The 16,715-nt window shown below is 43.6% G+C and overlaps 1 protein-coding gene across 1 annotated transcript in view; it reads left to right on the forward strand.

Moving 5' to 3' along the window:
* rhoq (ras homolog family member Q) overlaps nucleotides 1-16,715 on the forward strand; it is a 65,148-nt gene that overhangs the window by 38,387 nt on the left and 10,046 nt on the right. The window contains exon 3 of the mRNA XM_061910896.1: nucleotides 8,209-8,373. Within this exon, the coding sequence (XP_061766880.1) occupies nucleotides 8,209-8,373 (165 nt within the window). The remainder of the gene's footprint in view (nucleotides 1-8,208; nucleotides 8,374-16,715) is intronic.

A 16,715-nucleotide genomic window follows, 5' to 3' on the forward strand; every position in this document is an offset into this window, starting at 1 on the left:
AGATATAACAAACCAGTATGTATCAAATCATGTCTGCCATCTTCATGAGAGTGCGAGCCAGTATACGATAGTACTGTTTCAGCCTTCTTCTGTTTCTATCATGTTTGTCGAGCTGGCGGGCGCATCTACGCTTCCTCCTGCGTTTGTTGCCTGTGGAAAAAAAAAAAAAAAAAAAAAAAAAAAAAATTAATATATACCGGCTTTAACCACATGTGGCGCTGTCATCTCCACTCATGCAAGCATAGCCGGAAACAACCGCCCACCTCCGGAATCAGTCCCCGCCCATTCCCCTTAGGCGCGAAATTCATTTGAGCGAAAGACATTGGAATGAGAGGAGCTCTTTAAAGCTCCTGAGAATCTTAAAAAGCTTACAGAAAACGAGAAAAACTTACAGCGGGTGCCTGTTGGACATTCACCGTCGTTTTCGATGATTTCCCCACGGAGCAAGGATTCGATGTCTGGAGTCTTTGGCGCAATCAAGCCTTCTCCTCTGCCTGGAATGGCCGTTGACGGACCCTCCAGCGTTAAGGGAGACCAGTGAGCAAGAGATGTAAACGGAAAATCTGTAAGTAAATATATGTATATATGTATCGTATACCGCATGTTTTTTTTCTTGTAAAAATGAGAATTATTTGACTCACCAGACTGCGATTGGGTTAAAGGGATCGCGTTGGTCTCTTCCGGCGAATCCTCTATAAAACAAAATAATGAATACACACAATATTAAATAATTCGAAGGTTTAAACACACCTCGATAATCATCTTCCAACTTTGTAAGATCGATCAAACAAAGTTCTTCGTCTTTCACTTCGTCGTCATCGGCTGTTAAAAAAAAAAAAGGTATTACATCGTCGTACACGTGCAATGCTTTTAACGTTTAAATGCTTAAACGGAGTTAAACCATTGTCTAATAATGTGGTAAAAACGGAGGTAATGAAATGAATACAGTAAAAAAAAATAAAAATCGGTACTTACACAAAAGGATTGGAGACTCTGTTAGGAGATCCCTTGGTGGTGGGTGAATTTCAACTCGATGTTCGACTGTTTTTAGTTCGAATAAATACTTATTATAGTAACATTAAACAGACGTGTTACAAGGAATGAAAAAAAAAAAAAAAGAAATTACCTTTCATTTTGCAAATCGCGGTTACACTGTGTTCTGCTCTAGTTCTCCATCTGTTTAAATATGTTTTCGTGAGGTATGGAAGTTGTTTCAGACGGTCGTAAACATTTAAACGGTCAAATGGGTGGCCAGTTTCTATTCATACGAAATTCTCAAGCTCCCATAAAAACTGAACCCTCCTTTGTACCCCAAACTGACCTGTTGATTCAAACGGTCATAAACATTTAAACTGTCAGATGGGAAGTCAGTAAAAACTGAACCCTCCTTTTGTCCCCCAAACTGACCTGTTGTTTCAAACGACCGTAAAGACCAGTTGCTACGTGACACTGTGTTCTGCGATAGTTTTTTCCATCTGTTTAAATATGTTTTCGTGAGGTACGGAAGTTGTTTCAGTGCGTACGAATGTGTGTGTGTGTGTGTGTGTGTGTGTGTGTGTGTGTGTGTGTGTGTGTGTGTGCGTGTGTGCGTGTGTGCGTGTGTGCGTGTGTGCGTGTGTGCGTGTGTGCGTGCGTGCGTGCGTGCGTGCGTGTGTGTGTGTGTGTGTGTGTGTGTGTGTGTGTGCGTGTGTGTGCGTGTGTGTGCGTGTCCACCAAAAACTTCCCAATCCACGATAGATAACGATGAAAATATCGAGAAAGGGCTTCCGTCTCTTCTTTCTTTTAGCTGAAATAAGCAGATATCCCCCATTTCGTATCTGAATACAAATCCAAAAGATCCCTCCCCTTCCAAATCCCATTTCTCACGCAAAGATTCGGTCGGCGGCATCTGAATACGATTTAGAAACACTCGACTTTTTTGCGGAGCGTCAATGTAAGTTTTATTATTTTTATAAATCGAAACAGGCGTTTCACTAATCATGACCGAATCGAACAAAGTCTTTACGCTAACGTATAAAGCTCCAAATAATGACTAAGCCTTACACTGCCCTTTTGTACCCCTCGTGTGTGTGTGTGTGTGTGTGTGTGTGTGTGTGTGTGTGTGTGTGTGTGTGTGTGTGTGTGTGTGTGAAGTGCGTGCGTGTCCACATCTCCACACGTAACATTCCCAGCCATCAATACATCGAAATCTGGAAGTTGTTTCAAACGATCGTAAACATTTAAACTATCAAATATATGGTCACATGCTGCTCAGATGACATTGCTTTCTTAAAAAAACTGAACCCTCCTCTGTTCCCTGTCAGGTCTTAACTCCACCCTCTTCCTGGTTTAACCACTCCCACCGCAGGTCTTAACTCTGCCCTCTTTCTGTTTAAAACTCCACCCTCTTCCTGGTTTAACCACTCCCACCGCAGGTCTTAACTCCACCCTCTTCCGGGTAAGCCACACCCACTTGACCTTGATATTTGAACCTGACATTTGAACCTGACCTTTAACCTTGACCTTTAACCTTGACCCCCTCATAAATCATTAACCTTTGAACTTGACCCCTCATAAATCATTGACCTTTGACCTTGAGGGTCATAAATCATTGTTTTATGGGGGGTCATAAATCACTTTTGACTAAAGGTAGGGACTTAACTTCTCTAGTAAGGTGCAAGCTCCGGAAGCTCCTGAGGGTGAAAAGTATGCTGGAGCAAAAGGAGAGGAAAAATATTTAAAATTTTCTGCAACAAAAAACTTGAATAAATCGATACAAGCCTAGCATCAGTAAGTATTACTGAATGAAGTAGTCATCTTTATTGTTACAGAAGGTAACACATACCTGAAGTTATTTCAAACTGAATTTTAAAAAACAATGACTTAATTAGAGCGACTGAATATGCTTGATAATCCGATTAGTCAACTCATCTTTCTGGTAGTCGATGACCAGTTGACTATCAAAATGTTTAATTTACTAGTTTACTATTAATTAGTTTTAACCCTGCATTACATCTATACAGTTTTCCAAACTGTACACTGATTAATGTAAAACTTAAGTTTTATCCATGTTCCATTACTTTAGCAGAACATATTACAGAATAATTGCTGAAATGTGGGAGGTGTATTCACTTTGAGTGATACTGTACCATTTTAAAATGAGTGCATTACATCATTGTAAAATATCATCTACATGCGATGTTCCATAATCTCTACTAATGTATTTTGGTTTTGGCATATATTTAACGATGTTTAAGATAGCAGCTTCTTATGTGCTTTAAATGCCCTTGTGTTCTTGCTTGTAAATTGTATTGGATTTTGAGAAGCTTATAGGCCTATTGAAACCCACTACTACCCACCACGCAGTCTGGTAGTTTATATATCAATGATGAAATATTAGCATTGCAACACATGCCAATACGGCCTTTTTAGTTTACTAAATTGCAATTTTAAATTTCCCGGGAGTTTTTTCTTGAAAACGTCGCGTAATGATTACGTCACTGGCTATTAGGAAATATGAGTGCTGCACACACACACAGCTAAAATTTGTGTGCATTACTGGCATAATTACACAGTATTTTGGAGATATGTGTTGCTGAATCTTTTGCAATTTGTTCAATTAATATTGGAGAAGTCAAAGTAGAAAGATGGAGTTGGGAAGCTTTAGCCTTTAGCCACACAAACACACAGTGATTCCTTGTTTAAAATTCCTGGAGGTGAAACTTTACTATGGATCAGAGCGTGGTCAAGCGAACATGGATCCCGACCGAATGTCAACCAGCAGGTTTCGGTGATAAAATTGTGGTAAAAAGTCGCTTCTTACCAGAGATCAGCTGAGCTTGCCCCATCCATAAAGCTGCCGTCGACTCCGCTGAGACATTGGCGTCAAGACACCCGTGGACAAACCCCACCGTCTATCAGGTACTGTTAAACTCATTAAAACACTAGCAACAAATTAGAAAGATAAGGGATTTTCCAGAATTATCCTAGTAAATGTGTCTAAAAACATCTGAATCCGTCCCAATGCAATCGCGTTTTTTTTAAACTTTTTTTTTTTTGTCGTTTTTTTTCTAGTCCGTCGCTATCAATATCCTCAAACACAAATCTTTCATCCTCGTTCAAATTAATGGGAAAATTGTCATTTTCTCGGTCTGAATAGCTGTTTTTGTTGGAACCTTCCATTAGAAACAATGTGAATATGTGAGTAGCCATCAACATGTGACGTCATCGTCTGCGACTTCCGGTAGAGACAGGGCTTTTCTGTTAGCACCAAAAGTTGCAAACTTTATTGTGGATGTTCTCTATTAAATCCTTTCAGCTAAAATATGGCAATATCGCGAAATGATCAAGTATGACACAAAGAATGGACCTGCTATACCCGTTTAAATAAAAAAATCTCATTTCAGTAGGGCTTTAAAGTACGGATAAAAATAAGTAGATGAGATTAATATTTGTTAATAATCAAAGGGCCAGTAAAAATGATTTTTTTCAGAGCCTTTTGAGCATTGCTGAATAGGCATCACTGCAGTGAAATCAAACATGCTATTAGCTAATCACAAGTCAGCGATTAAATGCAGGCAGCAGTTAACTATGCCAAATTTTTTTAGGGATAACCATCAAAGCCACTTCTGCTGTGGCCACCACAACTGTCAGCTGCTGCAACCACAAATGAAAAATAAATTAAAATTAAAATCTCATTTGAAACAGTCTTGTGAGCCAATTCTAATTCACTAGATAGTAACAGTTGATGTAAACTTTTTAACAATTTAAGATTATTGTCAAATGCTTACAATTGTGTTTTTTGGGGGACGGCATGGCGCAGTGGGAGAGTGGCTGTGCGCAACCCGAGGGTCCCTGTTTCAATTCCCACCTAGTACCAACCTCGTCACGTCCGTTGTGTCTTTGAGCAAGACACTTCACCCTTGCTCCTGATGGGTGCTGGTTACCGCCTTGCATCGCAGCTCCCTCCATCAGTGTGTGAATGTGTGTGTGAATGGGTAAATGTGGAAGTAGTGTCAAAGCGCTTTGAGTACCTTGAAGGTAGAAAAGCGCTGTACAAGTACAACCCATTTATTTATTATTTATTTTTGAGACTAAATCCAGGTTAGTATAAAGCTTGACCCTGTGGATCAGACAACAATATGTGTTATATATATTCCTGACAGCACTTGTTTCCAGAACCGGAGGAGGTGATAGAAGCTGAAAGACAGAACAATGAAGATGCAACTGTGGCGATGACTCACTAGAAGTGTGGTCACTGAGTCAGACAGCAGAGCTCACACTGTGACCGAAATGAACATTGCAAGCTTTGTAGGGGTGGGCCTGTACAGAGTTTTAATCATACACTCATTCCTTTATTCTCTTATTGCCGATTATATTGTTTACTGAGCATCAAGATGTATTAAATACAAATTGGCCTCACAACAGCAGGAGTTGGAACATAACTGTGCATGATTGTTTGAGCTGTGTGTAAACAACCTGACTTGCGGCCGCAGGACATATTGTGTTCAGTGTCGGGGTAAGTGAGGAAATTGTGTGAGAGGCATTGATGGGTCTCAGGGAAACTGGGGGAAGTTTTCAAGGAAAATTGCTGAGTGGCTTCTACTGTAGACCTACATTTCAATGACTGCTGTAAATATTCACTTTTACCAGCAGAGGTCATTTACAAACACATTAGCAGAACATGAGGGTTGCACGATATAGACCATATCTCATGTAAATTATGTAAACGTGACCAACGACAGAGCTTTAAATACAATGGTCATGTCGTGACAATGCATATTGATGACACATTCTAGATGTGTCCCAAAAATTTGACAACACACAACAACTGCGTTCTTCATGCAATGCAGTGCCCTCATTAGCGAGCTGGCGGCTAACACCCCTCCACAATGCGAAGCTGCTTCTAAGTCAGCAATCCTTGTCTTTAAGGCGACAATAAACTTTTCTTTTCTTACAAATAATATATCACTGGAGGATGAGGGATAGCTAAATATGCTGCTCTACACATGGTAAGTGAATACAAGAAGCCATGCTAACTGATAACCATGAGCTCTTAAATAAAAACATTGTTGGGCAGAACGATACAAATATCGACAATAGTGATACCAAGTGTAGTATTAGTGAATAGTAGAGATTTCAGTACAGCTGCAGCTATGGAATATTTTAGTAAGCGAGTGTTATATCGAATATCCCGATCGAGTAATCAAATAAATCATATAGATCCTCCCATTTCAGGAGCACTAGCTTGCAATTAGTGGTTAGCTTTAGCGTCATCCTAATGTGTGTAGTGAAGCATGTTTAGCTGTTTTTCGTACTGGAGGGGTGATATTTGTAAGAAACATGGTTTATTTATCATTATGGAGGTGAAGATTTGGTGGTTTAGAAGTAGCTATAACACTGCAGAGGGACATTAGCCGCTAGCTATGTTTTAAAGTACCGCTTGCAGGGCTGCGCTTTAGTGTTTATAACTTCACTTTTGTCATTTGTTTTGAGCCATAATACGTACATTCTCCCTCTTGTGTCTTTACGCTGTTTGCGCTTGAAAGTGCTGTGTGTGTGTGCGTGTATGTGTTTGTTTGTGTGTTTGCGTGCGTGCCCGCCCGCCCGCCCTTTGGCCATCATATTCATCCATCCATCCATCCATCATCTTCCGCTTATCCGAGGTCGGGTCGCGGGGGCAGCAGCCTAAGCAGGGAAGCCCAGACTTCCCTATCTCCAGCCACTTCGTCTAGCTCTTCCCGGGGTATCCCGAGGCGTTCCCAGGCCAGCCGGGAGACATAGTCTTCCCAACGTGTCCTGGGTCTTCCCCGTGGCCTTCTACCAGCTGGACGTGCCCTAAACACATCCCTAGGGAGGCGTTCGGGTGGCATCCTGACCAGATGCCCGAACCACTTCATCTGGCTCCTCTCGATGTGGAGGAGCAGCGGCTTTACGTTGAGCTCCTCCCGGATGGCAGAGCTTCTCACCCTATCTCTAAGGGAGAGCCCCGCCACCCGGCGGAGGAAACTCATTTCGGCCGCTTGAACCCGTGATCTTATCCTTTCGGTCATGACCCAAAGCTCATGACCATAGGTGAGGATGGGAACATAGATCGACCGGTAAATTGAGAGTTTTGCCTTCCGGCTCAGCTCCTTCTTCACCACAACGGATCGATACAACGTCCGCATTACTGAAGACGCCGCACCGATCCGCCTGTCGATCTCACGATCCACTCTTCCCCCACTCGTGAACAAGACTCCTAGGTACTTGAACTCCTCCACTTGGGGCAGGGTCTCCTCCCCAACCCGGAGATGGCACTCCACCCTTTTCCGGGCGAGAACCATGGACTCGGACTTGGAGGTGCTGATTCTCATTCCGGTCGCTTCACACTCGGCTGCGAACCGATCCAGTGAGAGCATATCCATGAAGAAAAAAAATATAGGTGTTTTTCAAAGGCAGAATAGTACATTTTCTTTAATTAATTAGTACCGTGGTACTTTATTAGTACCGGTATATCGTACAACCCTTGTTGGGACGCTACATTACTTACAAGATTTTTCTTGCACAATATCACCACCAAGCACTTGTTGCAGGTGGCTGGGACTGCATTCGTTTAGTACCGAAATGAGGCACCAATAGTTTAGTTACTATTCTTTGTGTGCACCGGGTTTGGTACCTAACTTTTAACCATTAAAAATGGGTGTGGGTCAGAAAGTCTTGTTTTTATCCATATGCAAGTTGGATATTCATCATCATAATGTATCCTTGCTAGGGACATGTGTGAAGAGTGCTCAGTCAGAACCATTATTAATACGATGCATGCATTAAGGATCCATTTACACTGTATTCATGATGGAATCATTCCAATGTGTCATCACCCTTCCTTGGCTAAGCTTGGACTGACGGACAGCAAATAAAAAATAAATAAAAAAAATCACTAATTGCAAATCCCACGTGAAGGTCTTCACATTCTTTGCTCTTCATAGCTCAAATCCAGTTGACAGTTTTATGAGCCTGTCATAAAATTACCCATCATATGTGAAAAGCAGCAGGAGCTTGGCAGTGTGTGTGGAGCAAACCACTTGATAAGATCAGAACAATTACATTCCAAGCTTGGCTTCAGTGAAGGGAAAATGTTATTAACATTGTATGCACTTAATTAATTGACATGAATGAATGAGGTGAAAAAAAACATAGATCATCTATTCCTATCGACTTTTCTCATGCCGACCATGAATCTTTTCCCAGGAGGATTATGACCGACTGAGGCCATTGTCCTACCCGATGACCGATGTCTTTCTCATCTGCTTCTCTGTGGTTAACCCTGCCAGTTTCCAGAATGTGCGTGAAGAATGGGTGCCTGAGTTGCAGGAGTATGCACCCAGTGTCCCCTACCTGCTCATTGGCACCCAGGTGAGTCCTCACCAGAATGTTCATCCTAACTGCCCTTTTGGCACACGACATGACATGGTCAACTTAAGATATTGAAACGTGTAGTAGGTCATACTGTAAGTCAAGTTTTGAAATGTCCTTGAATTGATTCCTCTGGGTGGGAAAAATGATCCGATTCTCTAATCCATCACGATTATAAATAAATAGATAATAAATGGATTTTACTTTTCTAGCGCTTTTCTACCTTCAAGGTACTCAAAGCGCTTTGACACTACTTCCACATTTACCCATTCACACACACATTCACACACTGATGGAGGGAGCTGCCATGCAAGGCGCTAACCAGCACCCATCAGGAGCAAGGGTGAAGTGTCTTGCTCAGGACACAACAGATGGGACGAGGTTGGTACTAGGTGGGGATTGAACCAGGGACCCTCGGGTTGCGCACGGCCACTCTTCCACTGCGCCATGCCGTCCCCAGATTAGAACATGGGCAATTAATGAATCGATAGACAAATGTCCAAACATCAATTATTTACGTATGTTAAATAAAACTATACAGACATTTATTCTGTATTTTGTTTATAGTCATATCAAATAAAGATGTGTCAAATAGACAAATGCAACTTAAATTGTAATACTGTATTTTAGAAAATACCAAAAAAGGAATTTTTTCTTATTATCTCATTGGCAAAATTATTCAATCCCCTAGTTACATGCATCTTTAGTACTTAGTAGAAAACCCTTTGGCAGTAATGACATCCTTCAAACGTGATACATAACCGGACACAAGCTTCATGCAACGATCTACAGGTATTTTAGCCCATTCCTCTTGGGCAAAGGCCTCCAGTTCATTCATATTCTTGGGCTTGCGTGCTGCAACTGCCTTCTTCAAGTTCCACCACAGGTTTTCTATAGGATTTAGGTCTGGTGACTGTGAAGGCCACTCCAGAGTCTTCCAGCCCTTCTTCTGCAACCACTCTGATGTTGATTTGGAGGTATGCTTGAGATCGTTGTCCTGTTGGAAGGTCCAACGTCTCCCAAGCCTCAGTTTCTTCACTGACTTCATGACGTTTGTAGCTAATATATCCTGGTAGGAAATAGAATTCATAATGCCTTGAATGCGCTGGAGATTCCCGGTACCTGAGGCAGAGAAACAGCCCCAGAGCATTATTGACCCTCCACCATGCTTAACAGTAGGCAAGGTGTTCTTCTCTTTGTAAGCTTCATTATTTCTCCTCCAAACATAACGGTGATTCATAGGCCCAAAGAGTTCCAGTTTTGTCTCATCACTCCATAGAACAGTTTCCCAAAACCTTTGGGGTTTGTCCAGAGGATTTTTGGCATACTGGAGTCTGTTTTTGTTGTGCCTGGTAGTCAGAAGTGGAGTGCGCCTGGGAGTTCTGGCATGGAGGCCTTCATCTCGTAGTGCGCGCCTTATTGTCTGGGACGAAACCTGCGTTCCCCCCTCTGCAATGTCCTGTTGTAGTTCCTCAGCTGTTACCCGGGGTTTTTTAACCACTGTGGGCTTCAAATACCGGACAGCAGTTGCACACAGCATCCTCTTTCTACCACGCCCAGGTAGTGTTTCCACTGTGCCTTTAGCTTTAAACTTGCAAATTATGCTCCCATTTGTGTTTCTTGGAATGTGTAATGTCTTTGGTATTTTCTTATATCCATATCCTTTCTTATGAAGACTAATTACCTCCTCTCTTGACTTCTTTGACCACTCCCTGGACTTCACCATGTTGCAAATACACCATTGACCATCTACAAGAAACTGAGCGTCAGTCTTTTTCAATCAGTTCAATTGTTGCTCGTTATGGTTTTAATCCCATCTACAGGTGTTTTCAACACCTAATTGAAAATACCTTAGTCAAATTCTGTTCTTAAGAGTTATGATTTTCAAGGGGTTGAATAATTTTGTCAATGAGATATTAAGAGAAATGACACTGTTTGGTATGTTACAAAATATAATGTTGTAATTCAAGTTGGATTTGTCTATTTAATGCATCTTTACTTGATATGACTATAAACAAAATACGGAATAAATGTCCAACTTGCTAAAACACCAAAATTGTGTGGGGGTTGAATAATTTTGATCACACCTGTAGCTTGGCTAACAACAGAATGTTAAAAGGAACTGCAACCACTCAAGTAGATATAATTAGCAGGGAGATTAATAAGTCAGGAGAGACAATAAACAATACTTAAACAATATACCGGTATGTATGTATGTATTTGTATGTATATATCTATATATGTATGTATATATGACGTATATACACATAAATATATATATATATATATATATATATATATATATATATGTGTATGTATATATATATGTATGTGTATATATATATATATATATATATATATATATATATATATATATATATATATATATATATATATATATATATTCTTATAATAGGGCTGTCGAACGATTAAAATATTGAATCGCAATAATCGCATTGTTCATAGATAACTCAAAAATAATTGCGATTAATCGCAGATGTACGTCATTTTTCATCATTAATAAGTGTAACGTAGACAGTTAATTTTTAAGTTTTGACAATATGAACAAACATTTAATTTGCTTTAATAAAATGTGTTTCATACAATATGATTTTTTAAACAGCTCAACACAAAAAGGACAAACAGCTCAACACAAAAAGGACAAACATGTTTTAATGACGGTAAAAAAAACTGCCTTGTGTGTGGTGTCTTGCCAGATTTTGTATTTTGTAGAAATACAGAATTTTCAATTGCTTCTTTAGGAGCACTTGTATTCAGAGGAGGAGCTACTCTTCCATGTTTAGACAAGTTTCATGCATAAATAACACACATTGATATGATCATGCTTTCATTGTCAACAATGTTTTTGTAATATCCACCCATCCATTTTCTACCGCTTGTCCCCTTTTGGGATCAGAGTGGGCTTTTAAAAACTATATCCCAGCTGTAATTTGGGATATTTCTACCTTAATAAATTATTCTGATATTCTATATATTACATGTTGTACAAGTTAATGCACCTCATATTTCCGCATGGCAATGTTTTAACATTCTGTTAATTAATAAAATTTAATATTCAGCCTGCTAATCATTCTGTCATTGAGGACTCAACTAGAACACGTTATAAAATAATTTAAACAATATTCAGCCAGCCATAATTTATTTTTCAAAAGTATTAAACTACTAATGAAGTGAAACAAAACATTTCAAAGTACACTACAAGGAACTGAGGTGATTATGATAATTATTGATAGTTAAAATGCAAAGCCAATGTATTTTTTTACAGTAGGCTTTTTACCTGGAGCAGACGTAGAGGATGAGGATATCACTGTTATCGCCACCAAATGTTAACAATTCTTCCCCTGTGTTGTTGGCTGCAGCCGAGTTGCTAAAGGTGCCAAATGCAGGAGTTGCAGCAGTACATCTAACTTGGCTGCACTCTTCAGCCATGAGAAAAATCTAACCCAGTGCTTCCTCAGATTGGAATTATTCCCGCCACTTGCCTTGATTTCTACATCACAAATACTGCAGCGAGCGTAATCTGCCTTGAATTTGGAATGAAAAGCCACACTTGAGAGCGTTTTTATTTGGAAGGGTTGGGGTTTTGTCATGCAACTTTGATAGGTTGCAAGATTACCAACAGCATGTCCGCTTCAATATCACCTGTTTTCCTCTCAAGTGCTAGCAACTACTCGCCACGCGCAAGCGCCAATTTAAACACACGTGACGTCATGCGCAACCCATGGCACCACTGGATCTCATGTGAATCGGTGCCCGGCAGTGGTGACTGGTTTTGATCCTCTTTGACAAAACATGATTGTAGTGTAAGACATTTTCATTTTGTAAATGCAGTTAAAAATGCAGGAAGTGATGGCAGCCCCCGATATCTTCAATCAGCATGCAAAATGATGAATGAATGAAGTGTTTATAAACCGAGACAGGGTTTGCACACAGAGGCAAATTCGGCATGATGTAAAAGTTCTTTAACCAAAACGGTTGCAAATAGACGCAAGGTTCCACTCTGCATATTTTGTTGTTGTCTTGTCCCCAGAATTTTCCCCACCTTCTTCCTTTTTTCCCCCTTATTCCTACACCCTCCTGCTCTGGTCCGGCTGCGCTAAACACTACATAAATCCAAACATTTATTTAAAAATAAATACAAACCCCGTTTCCGTATGAGTTGGGAAATTGTGTTGGATGTAAATATAAACAGAATACACTGATTTGCAAATCGATTTAGACCCATTTTCAGTTGAATGCACTACAAAGAAAAGATATTTGATGTCCAAACTCATAAACTTTTTTTTTTTTTTCAAATAATAATTAACTTACAATTTCATGGGTGCAACACGTGACAAATTAGTTGGGAAAGGGCATGTTCACCACTGTGTTACATCACCTTTTCTTTTATAAACGTTTGGAAACTGAGGAAACTAATTGTTGAAGTTTTGAAAGTGGAATTCTTTCCCATTCTTGTTTTATTTAGAGCTTCAGTCGTTCAACAGTCTGAGGTCTCCGCTGTCGTATTTTACGCTTCATAATGCGCCACACCTTTTCGATGGGAGACAGGTCTGGACTGCAGGCGGGCCAGGAAAGTACCCACACTCTTTTTTTTTTTTTTTTACCAAGCCACGCTGTTGTAACATGTGCTGAATGTGGCTGGGCATTGTCTTGCTGAAATTAGCAGGGGCGTCCATGAAAAAGACGGCGCTTAGATGCCAGCATATGTTGTTCCAAAACCTGTATGTACCTATCAGCATTAATGGTGCCTTCACAGATGTGTAAGTTACCCATGCCTTGGGCACTAATGCACCCCCATACCATCACAGATGCTGGTTTTTGAACTTTGCGTCAATAACAGTCTGGATGGTTCGCTTCCCCTTTGGTCCGGATGACACGATGTCGAATATTTCCAAAAACAATTTGAAATGTGGATGTGACAGGTTTGTGTCGTGGGGTCTTCAGGACCGAAGAATCACAGCAGGAGTTCAAGTTGACAATTCTTTTTAATCTTTTTACACACAATATTTCTTCTTTTGTTTGTTCCCAAAAGGATTTTCTTTTCATTTTTAATTTTCACAACAGTTCCTCTTCTTCGTTCACTCCCCAAGTCTTTTCAGTCTTAGCTCGTTCACTCACAAAGTTTTTAACTCGCTCAGTCCTCCCACAACCCTTCTGGCGTCCTCAGCACCTCCTGGGGTCCTTCTGGCTTTTCAGCCCCGCCCTGCAGTCACCAACGCTGCTAAATAGAGACAGGTGATTAGATAACTTGTTCCAGCTGAGGTATCCACTCACCTGTCATCTTGCTTCCAGCCGGGTCCTGTGCATGCCATCGCCGGCAGGCGTCGCGTGACCACGCCCCGCCTCTCACAGGCCTCCACCGTCCGTTTCAGGCCGGGCACCTGTCCGGCCGCGCCGACTCCCCCCCACCCCCTCCCCAGGAGGGCGATAGAGGAAGTCCGCCACGGCCATCTGCGCGCCCACCCTGTGGACCACCCGGAAGTTGTATGTCTGTAATGCGAGGTACCACTGGGTGATCCGTGCGTTTGCATCCTTCATCCGGTGGAGCCATTGGAGTGGTTTGTGGTCCGAACAGAGACTGAAGGCGCGCCCCAGCAGGTAATAGCGGAGGGCCCCGGCCGCCCATCGGATGGCGAGGCACTCCCTCTCTACCGTACTGTACCTCGCCTCCCGGTCTGAGAGTTTCCGACTGATGTACAGAATGGGGCGGTCAACGCCCCCCACCCGCTGGGACAGCACCGCCCCCAGTTCCCTGCCCGATGCGTCCGCCTGCAGACAAAGGGGGATGGTGAAGTCAGGCATACACAGTACCGGTTTCTCGCAGAGTGCCGTCTTTACCTGCTCGAACGGCCGCTGGCACTGCTCCGTCCACTGGACCAATTCTGGGGCACCCTTTCGGGTGAGGTCAGTTAGTGGGCTGGTCAAGTCCGCGAACCGTGGAATAAAGCGGCGGTAGTATCCCGCCAGGCCCAAAAACTGCCTCACCTCCTTTTTTGTCTTGGGGGGTGGACAGGCCGCAATCGCAGCTGTTTTGTCTACCTGTGGGCGCACCTGCCCCCCCCAAGTGGTACCCCAGGTACTGTACCTCCCTCCGGCCAATTACACACTTTGCCGGGTTGGCGGTGAGCCCCGTCCGCCTCAGGGACTCGAGCACCGCCCCCACCCGCTGCATGTGCTGTTCCCAGCCGCTGCTTTGGATGATGACGTCATCCAAATATGCGGCCGCGTATGCCGCATGGGGGCGCAGCACCCGGTTCATGAGACGCTGGAACGTGGCGGGGGCACCGAACAAACCAAATGGCAGTGTCACGAACTGGAATAAACCTTCCGGAGTGGAGAAGGCCGCTTTTTCCTTGGACTCTGGTGATAAGGGAATCTGCCAGTAGCCCTTGGTTAAATCCAGTGTGGTGAAAAAACGAGCAGTGCCTAGCCGATCCAGGAGCTCGTCGACCCGGGGCATTGGGTACGCGTCAAAACGTGACACCTCATTCACCTTGCGGTAATCCACACAGAAGCGTACTGAGCCATCCTTCTTTCCCACCAGAACGATTGGGCTACACCACGCGCTGTGGGATTCTTCTATCACCCCTAGTTCCAGCATGGTTTTTAATTCTTCCCGAACTACTTTGCGCTTGTGCTCGGGAAGTCTGTATGGTCGAGTCCGCACCGTAACCCCCGGGCTGGTCTCGATGTGATGTTGGATGAAGAACACATCAGAAAAGCGCTGTTGCAGCGCTGCAACATCCGCTTTCTGTTTGAGCGTGAGGTTATCATCACAGGAGAGGGGAGGGGAAGGGGCAGAGCGTGAGACCTCCTCTCTTACTACCATCACCATGGAAACAGGCTGCGCCTCCTTCCATGCTTTCAGCAGATTGAGGTGGTAAATTTGGGTGTCTCCGCCCCGGTCCGAGCGCCGAACCTCATAGTCCACATCCCCCACTTGCCATGTGACCTCAAAGGGTCCTTGCCATCGCGCAAGTAATTTAGAGCTGGAACTGGGAAGTAATAAAAGGACTTTTTCTCCCGGTGCAAATTTTCGCAGCTGGGTTCCCTGGTTGTACATGCGTTTGTGGCGTTCTTAGGCTTGGAGCAAATTCTCCTGTGATAAGTGCCCTAATGTGTGTAGTTTTGCTCTCAAGTCCATAACGTACTGGACTTCAGTTTTACTGGAGCTCGGACCTTCCTCCCAGCTTTCTTTAATTATGTCCAGCACTCCAAGCGGCTTCCTGCCGTACAACAACTCGAATGGTGTAAAACCTAGGGAGGACTGGGGTACCTCCCGCATCGCAAACATAAGGGGATCCAGCCATTTGTCCCAATTTGGTTTGTCCTTGTGCGTGAACTTACGGATCATGGTTTTTAGCGTTTTGTTCAAGCGTTCCACCAGTCCATCTGTTTGGGGGTGATACACGCTGGTGCGGATCGCTTTGATACCCAGTAATCCGTATAGTTCCTTGACTGTGCGTGACATGAAGAACGTGCCTTGGTCGGTCAGGATCTCTTTCGGGATCCCGACCCGGGAGATAATTTGAAACAGCGCTTGCGCTACGCTCCTTGCAGAGATGGAGCGCAGAGGCACTGCTTCGGGATAGCGCGTTGCGTAATCCTCTAGGACTTAGACAAAGCGATATCCCCGTGAGCTCGGGTGCCTATGGCCCGATAAGGTCCATGCCTATTCTTTCGAATGGGACCTCTATAAGTGGTAATGGGCGCAAGGGCGCCTTTGGGACGGCCGCTGGATTTACCAGTTGGCATTCCGGGCAGGCGGCACACCAGCGGCGCACGTCTGCCCGAATGCCCGGCCAATAGAACCGGGCCATTACCCGATTAAGTGTTTTGTCGTAACCCATATGTCCAGCCATTGGGTTCACATGCGCCGCCTGGAAAACCATTTCCCGGTGGCGTTTCGGCACCAGCAACTGGGTGATCTCATCTCCCGTCTGAGTGTCACGGGTCACTCTATACAGCCTATCTCTCATAATGGAGAAATGAGGGAATACCCGCGCCGCTCCCGGGCGCATAAGCTGACCGTCGATATAGTCGACTTGGTCCCAGGCCGCGCGCAAAGTTTCGTCTCGCGACTGCTCGAGGGGAAAATCCTCCGTAGGATGCCAATGGGAGGCCGGGGGGGCGTCCGGCGAAGCCCCCGCCGGTTCCCGCTCGGCAGTGGCGGAAGGCCCCGCCTCGCCACTGAGAACCGCGCGGATACTCCCTTTTCCCACGGTCCGTGAACGCCTCCCCACACATTGCGTCACGAGAAGTGGAAACCCCGGCCAATTTGTCCCTAATATTATGGGAGGCGTAAGGTGCGCACTTACAGC

The sequence above is a fragment of the Nerophis ophidion genome, linkage group LG09 (assembly GCF_033978795.1).
Source record: "Nerophis ophidion isolate RoL-2023_Sa linkage group LG09, RoL_Noph_v1.0, whole genome shotgun sequence".
In the NCBI taxonomy this organism is placed as follows: Eukaryota; Metazoa; Chordata; class Actinopteri; order Syngnathiformes; family Syngnathidae; genus Nerophis; species Nerophis ophidion.